The 15729-nt window shown below is 33.4% G+C and overlaps 2 protein-coding genes across 2 annotated transcripts; both read left to right on the top strand.

Moving 5' to 3' along the window:
- Nucleotides 1–945: 945 nt before the first annotated feature.
- Mcm6 (minichromosome maintenance 6) lies at nt 946–4615 on the top strand. The gene is made up of 11 exons (XM_069121796.1): nt 946–1147; nt 1230–1373; nt 1457–1721; nt 1796–1998; nt 2098–2299; nt 2422–2952; nt 3035–3340; nt 3413–3746; nt 3862–3975; nt 4040–4179; nt 4265–4615. The coding sequence occupies exons 1-11, from the start codon at nt 1056–1058 to the stop codon at nt 4358–4360; spliced, it is 2427 nt and encodes an 808-aa protein (XP_068977897.1). The 5' UTR covers nt 946–1055; the 3' UTR covers nt 4361–4615.
- Nucleotides 4616–4818: 203 nt separating this feature from the next.
- Nucleotides 4819–11215, top strand: LOC138184115 (urea transporter 1). The gene is made up of 10 exons (XM_069121797.1): nt 4819–5266; nt 5475–5597; nt 5826–5945; nt 6355–6506; nt 6979–7126; nt 8854–8937; nt 9182–9329; nt 9463–9644; nt 9839–10000; nt 10657–11215. Exons 1-10 carry the CDS (start codon nt 5228–5230, stop codon nt 10723–10725), a joined length of 1227 nt encoding a protein of 408 aa, XP_068977898.1. The 5' UTR covers nt 4819–5227; the 3' UTR covers nt 10726–11215.
- The last annotated feature ends 4514 nt before the right edge of the window (nt 11216–15729 follow it).

Here is a 15729-nt window from a genome sequence, read left to right on the forward strand (position 1 = left end):
CAGCACCACCTGCCTTAAGAGCGAAGTCTTGTCCGTCGCAGGAAATGTATACACCGTGTAAGTACGTATCTATTTACATACTAAAAGATTTTTCGACTTTCTCCTCTTTTTTTATGTGGTGAAATCTCTAATTGCCCTTCATTACGATTCTGCACGAGTTCTTTTGAATCATGCCCAGCCATTGTGTGTATATACAATATCAGACAATACTTTTTGCGAGAGATATTACATATATATGCAAAGGTAAATCATTACTGGTGGATACATCGACATCCGAGAAATCCTAGGTATTAAAAATTTTATACCTTTGTACTATATTTTTGTTGTGCAGAATTCTTTTTTCTCAATAAGGTATACGTACTACGTACAGAGTATCAAAAAGTAATGAATGATATGTTAGATTCATTCTTATTGTATATGATGCAACGTTATTATATCATACCTTTAATTAAAGATATTTTTTCGGTATTACAAAGAATATTCAGTTTTTTCATTATTTATAGAGTGATAACAGAACAAAATATTATTTGTCATTACAGTCATAATACGTAAAAATAATAATAACATAACGACATTATAATAGAACAAAAAAGATGAAAGAAACCTGAAGATACTCGTATAAGCGATGTAGGAGCACAGAGTACAGAAACATTGTTTATTTTCATGGTATCATAGAGGGCGCTGTATGACGGTTCCAACTCTTCGTGTCGGTAATCTTGCTAGGGAAGATTCTAAAAATCGAAGGGAGTCATTGCAGTAATAGGTATTTTATTCGTTAACTTTGGCAATTTTATATCTGTTCATTATCAGAAATATATAATTAAGATTAGAATAATAATATTCTTTATATATTGACATATTGGACATGTGAACATTGTACAAAAGAATAAAATTTATTTTCGTTTATTTTTATATTTCTTATTGCACACAAGGGATGCCAATTTTGAAAACGCGCCTAAACTTAATTCCCGCCAAACTGTTCTCGCGCGTTGTTTCATTACTGAACGCCGCACCAAAATATTGTTGTGATAAGTAATTATTAATTATTTCGAAGAATGGATGTGGGAGATACGCAAAATATTCGCTCACGTGTACCTGATGAAGTTGGGATCAAATGTCAAAAGCTGTTCCAGGATTTTTTAGAAGAGTAAAATTTTTACACTTCATTTAAAGACAGTCGATACCTCAAATTTGTCTTTTAAATCATATATTCTTATTTTATTAATTAGCTTTAAGGAACATGGAACTGTAAAATACCTTGAACCAGCCAAAGAACTTGTAAGTCCAGAACATAGTACGTTAGAAGTGACTTTTGACGATGTAGATGAATACAATCAAGTGTTGTCAACAACCATTGTTGAAGAATATTTTAGGTGAGATTTTAGCATGTTCTTTTTATCACGACACTAGTTTAATCGTTTGTTTTTATTTAATAAAATGTAATCTTTTGTTATAGAGTTTATCCATACCTATGCCAAGCAGTCTGTAATTACGTCAAGGATGTTGCAGATTTGAGGAAGGAAAAGGAATGTTATGTGAGTTTTGTGGAAGTTCCGATACGACAAAAATTAAGAGAACTAAATGCCTCGAAACTCGGTACATTAATACGTATATCTGGCCAAGTAATAAGAACACATCCTGTCCATCCAGAGTTGGTGCTAGGAACATTTATTTGTATGGACTGTAATGCTGTAATAAAAAATGTAGAACAACAATTTAAGGTATAATGCAGATGACCTCGTTGATATGAATATGTTTGTAATGAAATTATTACAATTTGGGTAATTATTTACAGTTCTGCAATCCAACAATTTGTCATAATCCAGTATGTAATAATAGGAGGCGTTTCCTGCTAGACGTAGATAATTCCGTATTTGTTGATTTCCAAAAAATCAGAGTACAAGAGACACAAGCAGAACTTCCTAGAGGCTGCATTCCGCGCTCGCTTGAAGTTATTTTACGAGCAGAAGCTGTAGAAACTATTCAACCTGGTGACAGGTATTTTATTAAATACCTATACAATGTTATATTAAAATTAGTTATATAGCTTCGTTCACTTTTTCTAAGTTCTAATAAATCTTATTTGTACATTTCTAGGTACGACTTTACAGGAACTATGATAGTAGTACCGGATGTATCGGTTCTTTCACTTAGTGGTGCAAAAGCTGATCTTAAAGCAGCACGTCGAAAACCTACTGAACAAGGAGAAGGAATAACAGGATTGAAAGCTCTAGGAACACGTGAATTAACGTATAAAACAGCATTTCTAGCTTGCAGTGTTACTCCAACAAGTTTTAGGGTATAACAAATTAGTTACATATTGTACATATACATGTGTACATATACATGTACATTACATATCATAATATAGTAATATGTATATATATGTACAAATATTTTATATGATTAATATTTTTCTAGTTTGGTGGTACCGAAACAAATATGGAAGAAATTTCTCAAGAAATGATGAAAAAGCGAATGTCAGAAGCAGAATGGAATCGTATATATGAAATGAGTCGTGATAAAAATCTATATGAAAATCTTGTACAAAGTTTATTTTCCGCTATACACGGTAACGATGAAGTTAAAAAAGGAATTACTCTAATGTTGTTTGGTGGTGTGCCGAAAACAACGTTAGAGGGTACCTCGTTACGAGGGGATATAAACTGTTGTCTTGTTGGTGATCCTAGTACAGCGAAATCTCAATTTCTAAAAAGTGTTGCTGACATCACACCAAGATCGATTTACACTTCAGGAAAGGCGTCTTCCGCAGCTGGATTAACTGCTGCTGTAGTAAGAGATGAAGAGTCGCCTGATTTTGTTATTGAAGCTGGTGCTTTGATGCTTGCTGATCAAGGTATTTGTTGTATCGATGAATTTGATAAAATGGATATTAGGGATCAAGTGGCTATACACGAAGCCATGGAGCAACAAACTATTTCACTAGCTAAGGTTTGCTGATGTCGAGTGATAATTGATATTAAACTTTTCTAGTATATGCATATTAGCATTAATAAAATATATATATTTTTAGGCTGGCGTAAGAGCAACTTTGAATGCCCGAACATCAATATTAGCGGCAGCAAATCCCGTTGGTGGACGGTATGATAGGAAAAAGTCATTACAACAAAATGTTCAATTAACGGCTCCAATTATGTCCAGATTTGACTTATTCTTTATTATAGTTGATGAATGCAATGAAATTGTTGATAATGCAATCGCTAAAAGAATTATTGATTTACATTGCGATAATTGGCAAGGTTTTGATACAGTATATTCGCAATCAGAGATCTCTAGATATATTAATTTTGCCAAACATTTTAAACCTATGTTAAATCAGGTATTGTTATGCCGTTTTAAATATAAATTCATTATTTAAATTATTTGGATTAATTTCCTTTTTCAATTTCAGGAAGCGGCGGAATCTTTAGTTGATAGTTATACTACGCTTAGACAAAAAACTGGTAGTGGCTCCGGCAAATGGAGAGTTACCGTTAGAAAATTAGAAAGCCTTATTAGATTATCAGAAGCCATGGCTAAATTAGAATGCTCAGATGAAGTTACTATAAAACATGTTTCAGAAGCAAAACGTTTATTAAGTAAAAGTATCGTTACCGTAGAACAACCGGATATAGATTTAGAAAAAGCCGAAGATGATGGAATGGATGTCGATATGAACGATGCTCCACCTATCATGGAGGCTCTCAACGCATTGGATCACGATATGGAAGCAGAAACTCCTACACGTAAATTATATCACTTATATATTATATATCATATCACATAAATGTCTATGTGAATGTTTATGTGTAGTAGTTAGTCTTATACATCCCTCTTTTTTTCTTTACATTATATTTATAGAACACAAGAAGAAACTAACAATGTCCTTTGAAGAGTATAAAAATTTATCTAATATGTTAGTGTTGTACATGAGAAATGAAGAAACTCGTGCTGAAAGTGAAACTGTTGCTACAGGTATATTGTGTTTGAAATTATTATTTATATAAATATTTATTTTATAATTTTCTCTATTCTGCAGGGGACACTAAAGGTGGATTAAAGAAATCAGAACTGGTGGCATGGTATCTCGATCAAATACAGGATCAAATAGATTCAGAAGAAGAGTTGTTGGAAAGAAAAAATTTTATTGAAAAGATTATTGATAGGTTAACATATCATGTACGTAGAAAGTAGTTATTTAAAATTATTCGAATTTTATAATTAATGATTCATTTTTTAATTTCTTTTGTTAATTGTATTTCAGGATCAAATTATAATACCTTTAACCACAAGGGATGAAAAAGACGAAGAAAATGATCCTTTACTTGTTGTACATCCTAATTATATTATTGATGCTTAAACTTTTTTAATACAAGAGTATTGTTAAGAACTAATTACACAACTGTTGATAAAGTAATGGTAAATAGAGGTAAACATTGGAATTTATTTTCGCATGTGAATAATGCAATTTATTTCACATTGTGGATGGTATAAGATTAAAGTATTTTTATGAAAATATTTTTTACTTATTTCATGTAATCAAACCAAAATGTACCTCTACTTGCCTTAATTCATTGAAAATACCGGATTTTACAATTCAAAATCGAAACCAACGCACCATTATATTTTTTTACATATTTTAAATTAAAAATAAATATTTATATTAATATACAGTTGTCTTGTTCCATTGACTGTTTATTTAACTACTACTAAAATTATTACATTATTAACAGTTTAACATAAATACGTTAATAAGGTAGCGCTAACCGTGTTAATTGTTATGTAGATTGCTATGTTAATTATGTAGTCCACATGCTCTTATAAAGTAACATTGGTTTGAAGTAAAGATACATGAAACCAATGTTTAAAACGAGTAAATACGTGGAAGTAAGAAAAAAGTAACAAGAAAAGTTCAACAATATTTTGTGCTTAAAAATAATTTTGAATTGATATCTTTATTTCAATGATTAATACTTACTTATTAATTAATACCAATACATATTAATTTATAATGTGGAATAAATAGTTCTTTTAGAAATTTGAAACATTCACGATCTCGTATCACACAATTTTCGTAGAAGAAATATCAAACATCGAATGACACACAGATGAACATTGCTCTTTATCATCGACATATCTTACAAATGGTGGGGGAATTTGCACAGTGTGGTTAAAAGGATATACTTTTAAAATGGAATTGTAGTGTTTTACGTGAGTCTATCATAGAATGAGCGCGAGAGAACGATTAAAAGGATCTACGCGCCATGTGAGTACTGAAAGATAAATAAAAAGATACGAGTATGAGATATTTTTCGTATGTCATAAAGTGTGAATTAATCATAAAACTAAATGAAATCAGAATTAATTACTGTATTTCAAGTTTTATTATATTTTAGTATTGGGTATATACATATGTAGCACCAAAAATAAAAATTTTTTTTAACATTATATTTCTCAATATAATTCATATATAGGACTATTCTCGGGCCGTTTTTACTGGAACATTCACCGTTTGGCAAGAATTTTTATTAGAAAAGGAAAGCGTTTTTTGGAGCATAGTACGCTTATTTGATTATTTATTACGAGGTTTCAGTCAAGTAAGCAGCTAATATATCTTTTATAAATAATGTATAGGTAACGAAAATGTTCATAGATACAAATTTATTTATTATGTTACGTTATTTTTAATTAACATTAGTTATTTAAAATCTTAGATTTATAAATATAAGGATCGTCTACAAGATTTTCAAAACGATATGCACATACACAAATTGATATTTAAATCGATTGAAAGATACTCATATTCAGCTTATATAAATTTACAGGTTGTATTTGCAAATAATCCAATTAGTGGATTATTGATAACGATTTCTTTAGGAGTTAATGCACCAGGTACGTTACTCCTCTCAGCAATCACTGGTTCCCTAGGTCTTCTGTTATCTGTGGTACGTAATTGTTACATCAAATATTTAAAAAATGATATTTTGTTAATTATTTTTTACTTCGAAAACTTCGAACTATGTACTTCCTACGTATTCATTAAATATATGCCAATATATATATATATATATATCCTTAGTATATATTTGACGAATATGGTAAATAATGCCTAATTGCATTGTTGATTTACGTGACGTATGAATCGATTATTCATGCTTTTGTAATTATTATTCGTTTGATCATCCCATGATACCGTGTTGTTTCACAAAAAGTAAACAAAGTGACTGCAATGCGGAATTTTTTGCGAGGATTAATACGATCGCGTCGCGATACCATTTGCGGAGCTTTTTCGTTGATACGTCATGTGAGAAAATTCGCACATTACGTTTTGAAAAGCATATATTTCATTCGCAGCTGATACGAGATTCACAGGAAAATATCGCAAATGGGTTAACAGTGTTCAATCCATTATTAGTTGGCGCGATATCGTCTAGTTTAATACCAAGTATCTATGGACCATTCGATGGTTTCAGTCTACTACTGATTATTCTGGGAACGATCTTTAGGCAAGTTTCAATAAATTGATGAATATCTGCTTATAAGTTTACTCTTTATTATAAAACGTTTGCTGTAACGCGCAGTATTAGCATTTTAGTAATTCTTACGAATATAAGATAACTTTATGTTGAGTTTTATGATATCGTTGTAAATGTAAAGTGACGAGTGTGACGTATGAAGTATTCAAACAAAGCTCGACAGTCAATTCTTTTATGATTTTTAGAGAATCATTTATTTTTCACCTGATAATAGAATAGAATGATATGTAAAATTTTCGATAAAATTTCAAATCTTACAGATTTATTTAAATTTAATATTAAGAAAAGAAGTTCATTTAATCTTTTAAATAGATGTTACTTTACCATTACAAAAATATTCGACAGTATATTATATTACAACGTAGATTAAATTTAAACAACAGTGATAATTATAGAACGCTTTTAACTAATTTTATTGGTAATTAATGATTAATGTTTACAGCGTTTACTTGACCCGCTCTTTCAAAAACAATAAGTTACCATTCATAGCATGGCCGTTTAATCTGGCTGAATTTGCGTTGCTCTTGGTCCTTTATGCCAAAGACAATGGACTTGATACGTCGGAGGAACTGCAACCAGTTACGAGAATGGTAATAGATTTTGTTGTGAGCATTCAATTTTCGTATTGTTGCGGAATGCGATTCTTTAAATATTGCACAGATAAACACTCGGTTTTTCGGTACCACTAGTCCAGATTTTTAGAGACTTTAAAAGTCCTGTTAATATCACACGTAATCGTAAACTTTTATTTATTTGCTATAAATTTATGTTCTTATATTAAAAGTCGTAAAATTATTATTTATCGTAGATGTAAGATTTATGGTACACTCTAACGTATCGCACGTTTCTCAGTCATTTGTAATGTAACAAAGATCATTGACCAAGATTTTGTGCACAGCACATATCGACAAAAATATATAAGCAATTCAAAAATATTTTTTTTCATAGTAAATCCAAGGTTATCATGAATTTTTTGAAACAGAATCATGTAATTTTTTCCCATTTTACGATCTAATTATTTATTAGATCTCATGATATGACTTATAATGTTAAATGTGAAGTTACTCTCTATTTTGTTTCAAGTGCTGAACTGGAAACGTTCTTCTATTTATGTTCTATGTAAAAAGTATGAAAACTATCCGTCGTAAAGATATCGTTTGATAACGCAGCGTGCTCGTAAGTTTATGAAGATTTATGTATTTTGATACGCACGCCTACAAGTATACTGCTACGAAATTTTTGTCATTATGTCACATAGTGCCGTATATACGTATATTACACATTCATCAGCGATATCTGAATGTAACATTAAAATCTTCTTAACATATTTACGTTCCAAAAAGCAACAAGTTAAGCTAATGAAATGATACCTCAAAATACTTCAATTTTGCCTATTAACACTTTCGAAGTTATTAATATTTGTAGAAAATATTCAGTCGTTTATACGTTTCACGTTTATACGTTTATACGTGTTATGTGTTTTATTCCATGTAATACCCTTGACTACGTGATCGCATTTTTCATTAAAGTTTCATAGAATCGGTACAATCAGTTTTTATCGTTATATCACATCAACGCGAACAGTAGCCAGTAACATTTGAGTGTTACATAATCGATCGATGACAGATGAAAGCGATAATTTCAAGTTTAGTTATGCCAGCAACGTTGTCCAACTTAAGTTGCGATGCTTAAAAGCCTCTTCCACTCCGCTAGTCGTCGTGTGGCACGCACACGATCAATACAAACTTCTTACCTATTGTTGTTTGTCTCTAGAGCGAGATAGGAAAAGATGAAAATCATCTCAGGTTCGTCGATCGTTTTCTTTAGACGAAAATCGCATTAAATTTGTATTTCTTCGTCATTTTAGTAAAATTTTAGTAAAATATATAGAGAAAGTAAAAAATTTACGTAATGTAAGATTACGTGCATATAAGCTATATAAACTACGAGGACCAAAGACAGCATTGAGTTGCAAATACAAAAGTTTGAATGATTTAGAAGGTATAATCAACTTAACGGATTACGAATGGAGAAAACTTATTTCCTAGCTTATTATTGTCACGCGTTCTTCTTTTAGATATGGAATGAAATAAATTCGTCATAGAAGGAAGTTCTATCGATTTTTTATTCAAAGATATTTTTGTCCCGAGTTTTCTTTCGGTCGTGGATATCAATGGACGAACTAGCCCAGTTTTGAGCACTGGGTTATATGTACTCGAACAAAGATATCGTGTATACGTATACGTGCTTTATGTGTCGCGAGTACATACACGATCAGTTGTTTATACAGTACATTCAACATTCTTATTGTTTCCAGGACAATGCAACAAGTGATGCGACGACAGGCAATATCAGTTTCATCGGAGAAAATGCGACAGGGATACACATTGACTGGGGAATGGTAAAGTTTGCTCCACTTTTCACAATTCAATCATCTGTCACATCGTTGAAAGTATTAGACATTTTCGGATACTCGAATATCTTGGGATCCTAAGCAACATCTTGCATTATTTTGTTTCGTTAAACTATATCATGAATGTTTCAAATGCCATAATAGATTATATAGTTATCGATATCATTAACTGTAAGACATTTTTTAACGAAATTGAGTCAATTTCTTTGTGTGCATCCTGTACATTTTTCAGATGTTTCATGGCGTTATAGTGTCAGCGTCGCAGGTGTTAGCAGTTGAAAGCGTTATTATGGGTGCTGTGGTTTATTTAGCTTGTCTACTTTGTTCTCCGATAACGGCTGGCTTTGCTTTTTTGGGTGCACTCATCGGTTCATTGGCGGGTATTATACTATTTTTGTGTATGAACCTTGAATTTATCGAGCGTGAGATTGAGTCAACGTAGCTTGCAACTGTTATTGAGACAAAGATATTAGTATTTTCTATTTTTCTGTCATAGTTTCTTGTTATTCGTAGGTTTAATGCTTGGGATACAAATCGATGAAATTTATGCCGGCTTGTGGGGTTACAACACTTTTCTGACGGGAGCTTCGTTAGGAACTTTATTTGCGTTTAGCGGACAAACAGCTGTAGCTGTGATCGTAGCAATCGTATACACTGTGATCGTGCAGTATGGCGTATTGTTCTTCTTTAGAGATGTAATTAAATTAATATTTTTATTTTTCATGAAATAGATTTCTGTCCCTGTTAATCAATATCTTAAAAAGACGAAATCAATCGTAATAAAATCTGAGTTTTAAAAGATAAAGGTTTGAGCGAATCTAACATGTTATATGTATATGTATACATAACTTAAGAATCAAAATGAAGAATCAAATAATTTTATGTACAGCTGAAATTGCCGATACTGTCGCTACCGTTCATTCTGGTGGCTTCTTTGTTTCTGCAATTAAGAAACGACTCAGAAGATAAAACTTTTCTGCAACCCCCGACTATTACTATCCCACAGGAACGACGTCGGGATTATCTTGCCAACCAACAGCTTATTCAGCAAGTATGAATTTGTATTATTTCCTTCCTTTTCACTTCAAAAAATTGTATTTGCTTAATAATATTTTGATGTTTTGCAATTTACTTTCATGGGCGTATGATGTCATTTCCTCGTTATTTTTCTATAAAATCCATGTGCCTGCGTTTGATACAGAGTCCATAAAAAAAAAATTTAATATCATAGTTACGGAATTTTTTAGCACTTAGAACTTGTAGAAACAAAAAACACGTCCATTGTTATTTCTAGTATATTTCATATACTAGAATACAATTGTATATAGTCGGAGAAAGTTTGATATGCGTTATGACGAGACTATCGTCATGGGAACTCTAGAAATCGATTTCTGCTCTAGCCGAGGTTAACCTGCCTTTATACGATCCCAAGGAATCGCATATGGTGAATGTGGTTTCGTTATACAAAGGTTATCGGCAAAAGCACTCGGCGACACGCTCGCCTTTTACTTTATTTGAAAGACGGAAAGAATAATCCTTGTCAGTATAAATAAAGTACCGATAAAAACAAAAGTATTTATTTATTTATATATTGCACTTTCTATTTCAACTAAAATATCGGATTAGAAAGTTATACAGTTATCAGAAAAAATAAAATACTGTGTATTCTTTTAGGTTTTAATGTATTGTTCTTTTCTTTTCTTGTAGATAAATGACGCAGAAAATATCGGAGACGGTGCTAAAGATCGAAAAAATATATCAACGCTTGACGTTTAATGATAAAATAAGCATAATGCGATATTTTCATTTGCACGTTTCGTATGGAAGTTTTATAGAAATTTGAATTCAATGTCCTATATCTGCTTTCACTCGCTATTTCTTCTCTCATAAGAAATACATTGGATTGCTACAACGAATTTTTAACGAAAGCATTCAAGAATCTACAAGTCGATCAATAAAATTACTTGGCTGCTTTTTTTAGCTTACGACGTGCAGCCGGTGTCGTAAATTCGACGGAGAATTTTCATTTGTCCTGCATAACGACTACTGCGTCTGTTCTTTTATCGCGTTAACTACGTACTTTATGTATATAAGACATTCGGATTTGTGACACGATTCCTTAGAAAATATGAAAAAAATACTTTCAAGTTTTTGTCTTGTATATGATGAATTGATAACAATTTTCATGAATAGAGACCAAGTGCGAAGATACGAATAGAGAAACAATGTGACGCTGCTTCATTAAAAATAAATTTTGCGAATATCTTCTTTCACTCTATTTCTACGTTTAACAATCCTGGCATAATCTCATCCTGTGTTCTAGTGCTTTTCATCGACGCTACTATTGTAATATATGATAGTTGTTCCATACTTTGTAATATATGTAACTACATATTCGTGTAATTTCCAAGCAGGAATATATCGAATATTTCGTAAAGGTGAATATTTACAGAACAACGTTATTTCCTTTTAATATATTACGTTGCAAGGGGTATCTGTTTGTTCATGCAAGATTGATTTTCCAGAGAACGGAGTAACTTGGAGGATATTGGAAAAGTATGTATGATGCTGCGCATTGAGAGTTGTTGATATCTTAGCTGTATTAAAATTTGTGAAGACAACGTCAAACTTTCTCTCATTTGTCATATTTGTGTGTACGTATACTCATTTTCAGTTTAATGTATCCCATAGCATAAGATATTCTTCCTCGAAGAAAACGTTCTTTTTCTTTCTAATTTGCTCGTACATGTAGCGAAACTTACTTGTTATAATTTCAAATCTACATATATTTCGCTTTGAGCAGGCAAACATTACCTTGTAATGATATCGTCTGAAACAATAAACTTCAAGGCTTGGGACTTGTTATACTTACTGGTAAAATAGTATCGTACAAAAAAGAACGTTCTTTGCAGGTTGCCGTAAAACTCTGTTTAACAATTTTCTTGAGAATTATCGTACATATTTTTTACTTTGAAACGTACCTTAGAAAATTGTCTTCAAACTTTTCTCCGAGTAACGTCAGGGTAAAAGAAATGGTCTTTTAATTTCAAAATGATTCTTTTTTATTTCGATTAGTCTACATTCCATCGATATGAGGCAACAGGTAGGAATCGTATGAAGTTCTCATTTAACTTGCACAGGTCTAGAGTAGCGTTACGTTTCTATCTCTCTGCAGTACTTCGATTTTGCCACTTTTTGTAAAAATAAATCTGACAGATAGACACAATTTTACATTACGTAACTCTTCCTTTCACGAAGGATGAAAATTATTCCTTTCAATAACGCGCTACCAAACTTTCACGTTTTACTCGTAACATTACTTTATACATATACGTTTTTCTTTTTTCTGATAAGGGTATTATTCACAAGCACGACCCTGCCCTAGATTCTATTTTGTCGTTAAATTATTTCCACAATGGTTTTCTTGATAAATGTCTATTCTTTACTCATTCCGAATTTGTGTTCTTGAAATGTCATTTTGAGATGTAGAAATACAATTTCTGGTTGAATAATACATATATTTCATGTCACATGCACCATCGATGACCGTCGCGACGCTAGTCGCTAGATTCAAACTCTCATTAGGTAAATATTACTGTTCGATCAATTCGATATGTTATTCCGCAGTAGCGTTATATTTAGCGTTACAAATTTATATAGTTCCTCATAGTAATATGGATATGTACTTTTTGGTTCTCTAAATACTTTTCTGAGAAAAGTGATCCTAAACTCGATTAGCTCGTATTCTTTCGTATAATTTGTAAACTGCAAGACTGGAATTTTAAGTTTCTGCAATGCTGCGATTAAGGTAGTAATTTCTTTCTCATAGCTTCTTGTATGAATGCGTAATGCAGAAACAACGTTATTTGTATTTTCATAAATCAAGGTAAATTGACCCTACGACTTTATTGCGCAAATGTGTCTTAGCTATTACCATGCTGTAAAGTAGATAATTCGTAAATTATGAAGGTAGAATTAAGTATCATTATAAGTTATAGGTATCAGGTTGTTGCTTATATTACGGAGTAGCGTTTTTACCAGACATTACGAAATTGTAAGGATATATTATCCGACCCTTTCTAATATCAAAGCTTTCTTCCCAATTGCTGAATTTCAGACAAATAGAAGACAGAATAGAAATTAGTTCTTAAATTATATTAGACGAATCGATATTCCTCGGAGATAGAACGTTTTGATATTGACTGCATTCAAATATCGAAAAATTCATTTTCACACGTTCGTTTATGCGCGCATAAAATAAATAACGCGAGATATTAAATATCTAAATATATATCGAATAGTTATATCACTAACTTCTATTAATATTCACTCGACATAACGTCGTTTCTTTTATATTCCTTTCATTATTCACAGCGTACGAGTTTCGTGATGTGGTTAGGTATAAAGTTTATATCACGGGTTACTGCGTCTGGAGAACGCTAGGATTAAGTTATAAATAACGAAGTCGAGGAAAATCTTGGGATTCTTCGGCATGGCGGCAACGATAGAGAAGATGGCTTCTCTCGTAAAGAGTAAAACCTACGATTCTACCTACATTTTTAAATTTTCATCAGGATTGAGTCAGCACTATCTAAGAAGGTATTTAATCCCTTACGTGACCAGCCTGTAACTGTTACAGGGAAAATGACGAAATAAGTGGAAGAGGAAATTCCGAGGTCAAATTTCTCGCTTCTTTTATACGTGTATTTTATAAATTCCTTAATAATTCTGTAAACTGATGTACACAATAGACTTTTATCGGAATCTACGAGATTAATAAATAACCGGAATTCATAGCACGAGAGTCCACATTCAGATAAGTGGATTCAATCGGCAGAAGTTTATTTAATCGGACATTAGCTAAAATTTCATTTCAATAAATGGAGTTCCATTGTGCACGCAGATATCGGTATGTCGTATTTCATCAAAAATATGTTAATGCGGTAGAGCCGATTATCGGAACATCGATTAACGAAACGACAGATTATCGGAACATTAATCAGTATAAAATTTGAAGATGACTCTCTGTAAGAAAAATAGGGGAAGAAGAATAGAATTTATCGCAATTTTGTTCAAGATTTCTTTTTTTTTCTTTAAGCATACACGATTAGTTCGGACAATCAAGATTCCACCATGTACTTTTCTAATCGAAAGTATCAAACGCGTACTAGGAATTTCCAAAGGTTATCACAATGCTCTGATAATTTGTCCAGTTCGTCCCATTTTTGTCAAGCGTTCTAATACTCGTACGAAGACCAGTTTTAAAGGAAGAAAGATACGCACGATGCGATATCGCTACGATTACAGATACATAAGCAAAGGTGACCGCACTATGGGCAAAAAGGGAGGTCGTCGGAGCCACGGACGCCACTGCTGGCGGCGAAGGAAAGGGATGGCTGGTGGTGGAAGTGGCAAGCGTCGGTATAGGAAGGGGTAGGGCTGAACGCATCCCTGCCAGACCGGCCACCTGCCTACCAACCCTGTCTGCTCCACGACGCTTCCCAGTATTCGAGCGATCGCTAGAACTCGCGCACGCAATTCCTTCGGCCGGGGATGTGCGTAGATCGCGCCATCGCATCGACACACATCGTACTACGGAACTACGTGCGACCTAACGTAGTGGCAACGTGCTCGAGGTGACGTGCCGTGTCTCTGTAACCGTGTCCGTGTCCGTGTTCGTGCTCTTTGCCCCCGTGTTCGGTACACGCCACCCCCAAAATTTCGACCCAACTACGATACAGGACCGCGAGAAGTCACTGTCGCCGTCGTACGTCGCCTGTTCGTAACGCCACCGCTTGCCCGAGCTATGGATCCGCCGGAAGTCACTGTGCTGGTATCCTACGAGTGGCCCTAAAGGACACGATCCTTGTGCAATCGCGACGGATGTCGGAGATGCTACGAATTCCCAACTTCCTCGTCAGCGGGCCTTTTAACTTCGTATCGCAGGTTTCCACTGAAATCTTCCAGCTTCGATTTCGGTTTATGCGACACGATGCGACGTTTCCCATTTCTTTTTTCTATCTAATCTCGTCGTCTTATTTGCGAGAGATGCCGGATGCAAGTTTGGATGATTCGAGGAGAGACTCGAAATCGCCAAGTTCGTAGAAGGTCAAAGATATAGGTTGTATCGTACTTGAAAATTACAATTCGAGGTGCATGTTGGGTATTTCGAGGATGATTAATGACCTTGTCGAAGTATACTCCATATAAACGGTATTTGTGGTCGTTTACATGAGAAAGCACGTTAATGTTTACCGGCTTTAATAGGTCAAACGAGGTGCCGTGCACTCTTTGCGCTTGACTTTCGCAGGCAACGATGCTCGTTTCCATTCCCCGTCAGCGTTTCTCTTCTTAAAGATATTACTAACGATGCGGGAATTTGCAACTTTCGTCGAGTCGATCGTTACACGTTAAAGAATTGCAATCGCTCGTTGTATGAGAAGAGTCGTTAGAGGCATTGCAGAAGATACGAAGATTTTCGACTTTCGTCAAGTTGATCGTTACACGATGAGGAATTTTTATCGTTCATTATATCGGAAGACTCGTTAAGGACGTTATAGATAGTACGAAAATTTGCCACTCTCGACAAATCGATTATAGTAAGATAAGAAATTTTGGTCGTTCGTTATATCGGAAGACTTATCAAAGATACCGAAAGCTCTGCGAAAATTCGCAATTTTCTTCGGATCTGTTATTAAACGATTTCACAGATTTCACAGAAAGAAAATCACTGTATTGGAATTACGTGTTTTCGATAGGAGCGATCAATCACCGTAATAA

This window comes from Bombus flavifrons, chromosome 10 (assembly GCF_040668555.2).
Source record: "Bombus flavifrons isolate JBK064 chromosome 10, iyBomFlav1_principal, whole genome shotgun sequence".
Taxonomy (NCBI): domain Eukaryota; kingdom Metazoa; phylum Arthropoda; class Insecta; order Hymenoptera; family Apidae; genus Bombus; species Bombus flavifrons.

Excerpts from the sequence above, each read along its gene's own strand:
- Mcm6 (XM_069121796.1), top strand. The coding sequence starts at position 1,056 with ATGGATGTGGGAGATACGCAAAATATTCGCTCACGTGTACCTGATGAA. Across the intron at positions 1,722-1,795 it reads ATGTAGAACAACAATTTAAG|TTCTGCAATCCAACAATTTG; the intron begins GTATAATGCAGA and ends AATTATTTACAG. Across the intron at positions 3,747-3,861 it reads GGAAGCAGAAACTCCTACAC|AACACAAGAAGAAACTAACA; the intron begins GTAAATTATATC and ends TTATATTTATAG.
- LOC138184115 (XM_069121797.1), top strand. The coding sequence starts at position 5,228 with ATGAGCGCGAGAGAACGATTAAAAGGATCTACGCGCCAT. Across the intron at positions 5,946-6,354 it reads TAGGTCTTCTGTTATCTGTG|CTGATACGAGATTCACAGGA; the intron begins GTACGTAATTGT and ends TTTCATTCGCAG. Across the intron at positions 9,645-9,838 it reads TATTGTTCTTCTTTAGAGAT|CTGAAATTGCCGATACTGTC; the intron begins GTAATTAAATTA and ends TTTTATGTACAG.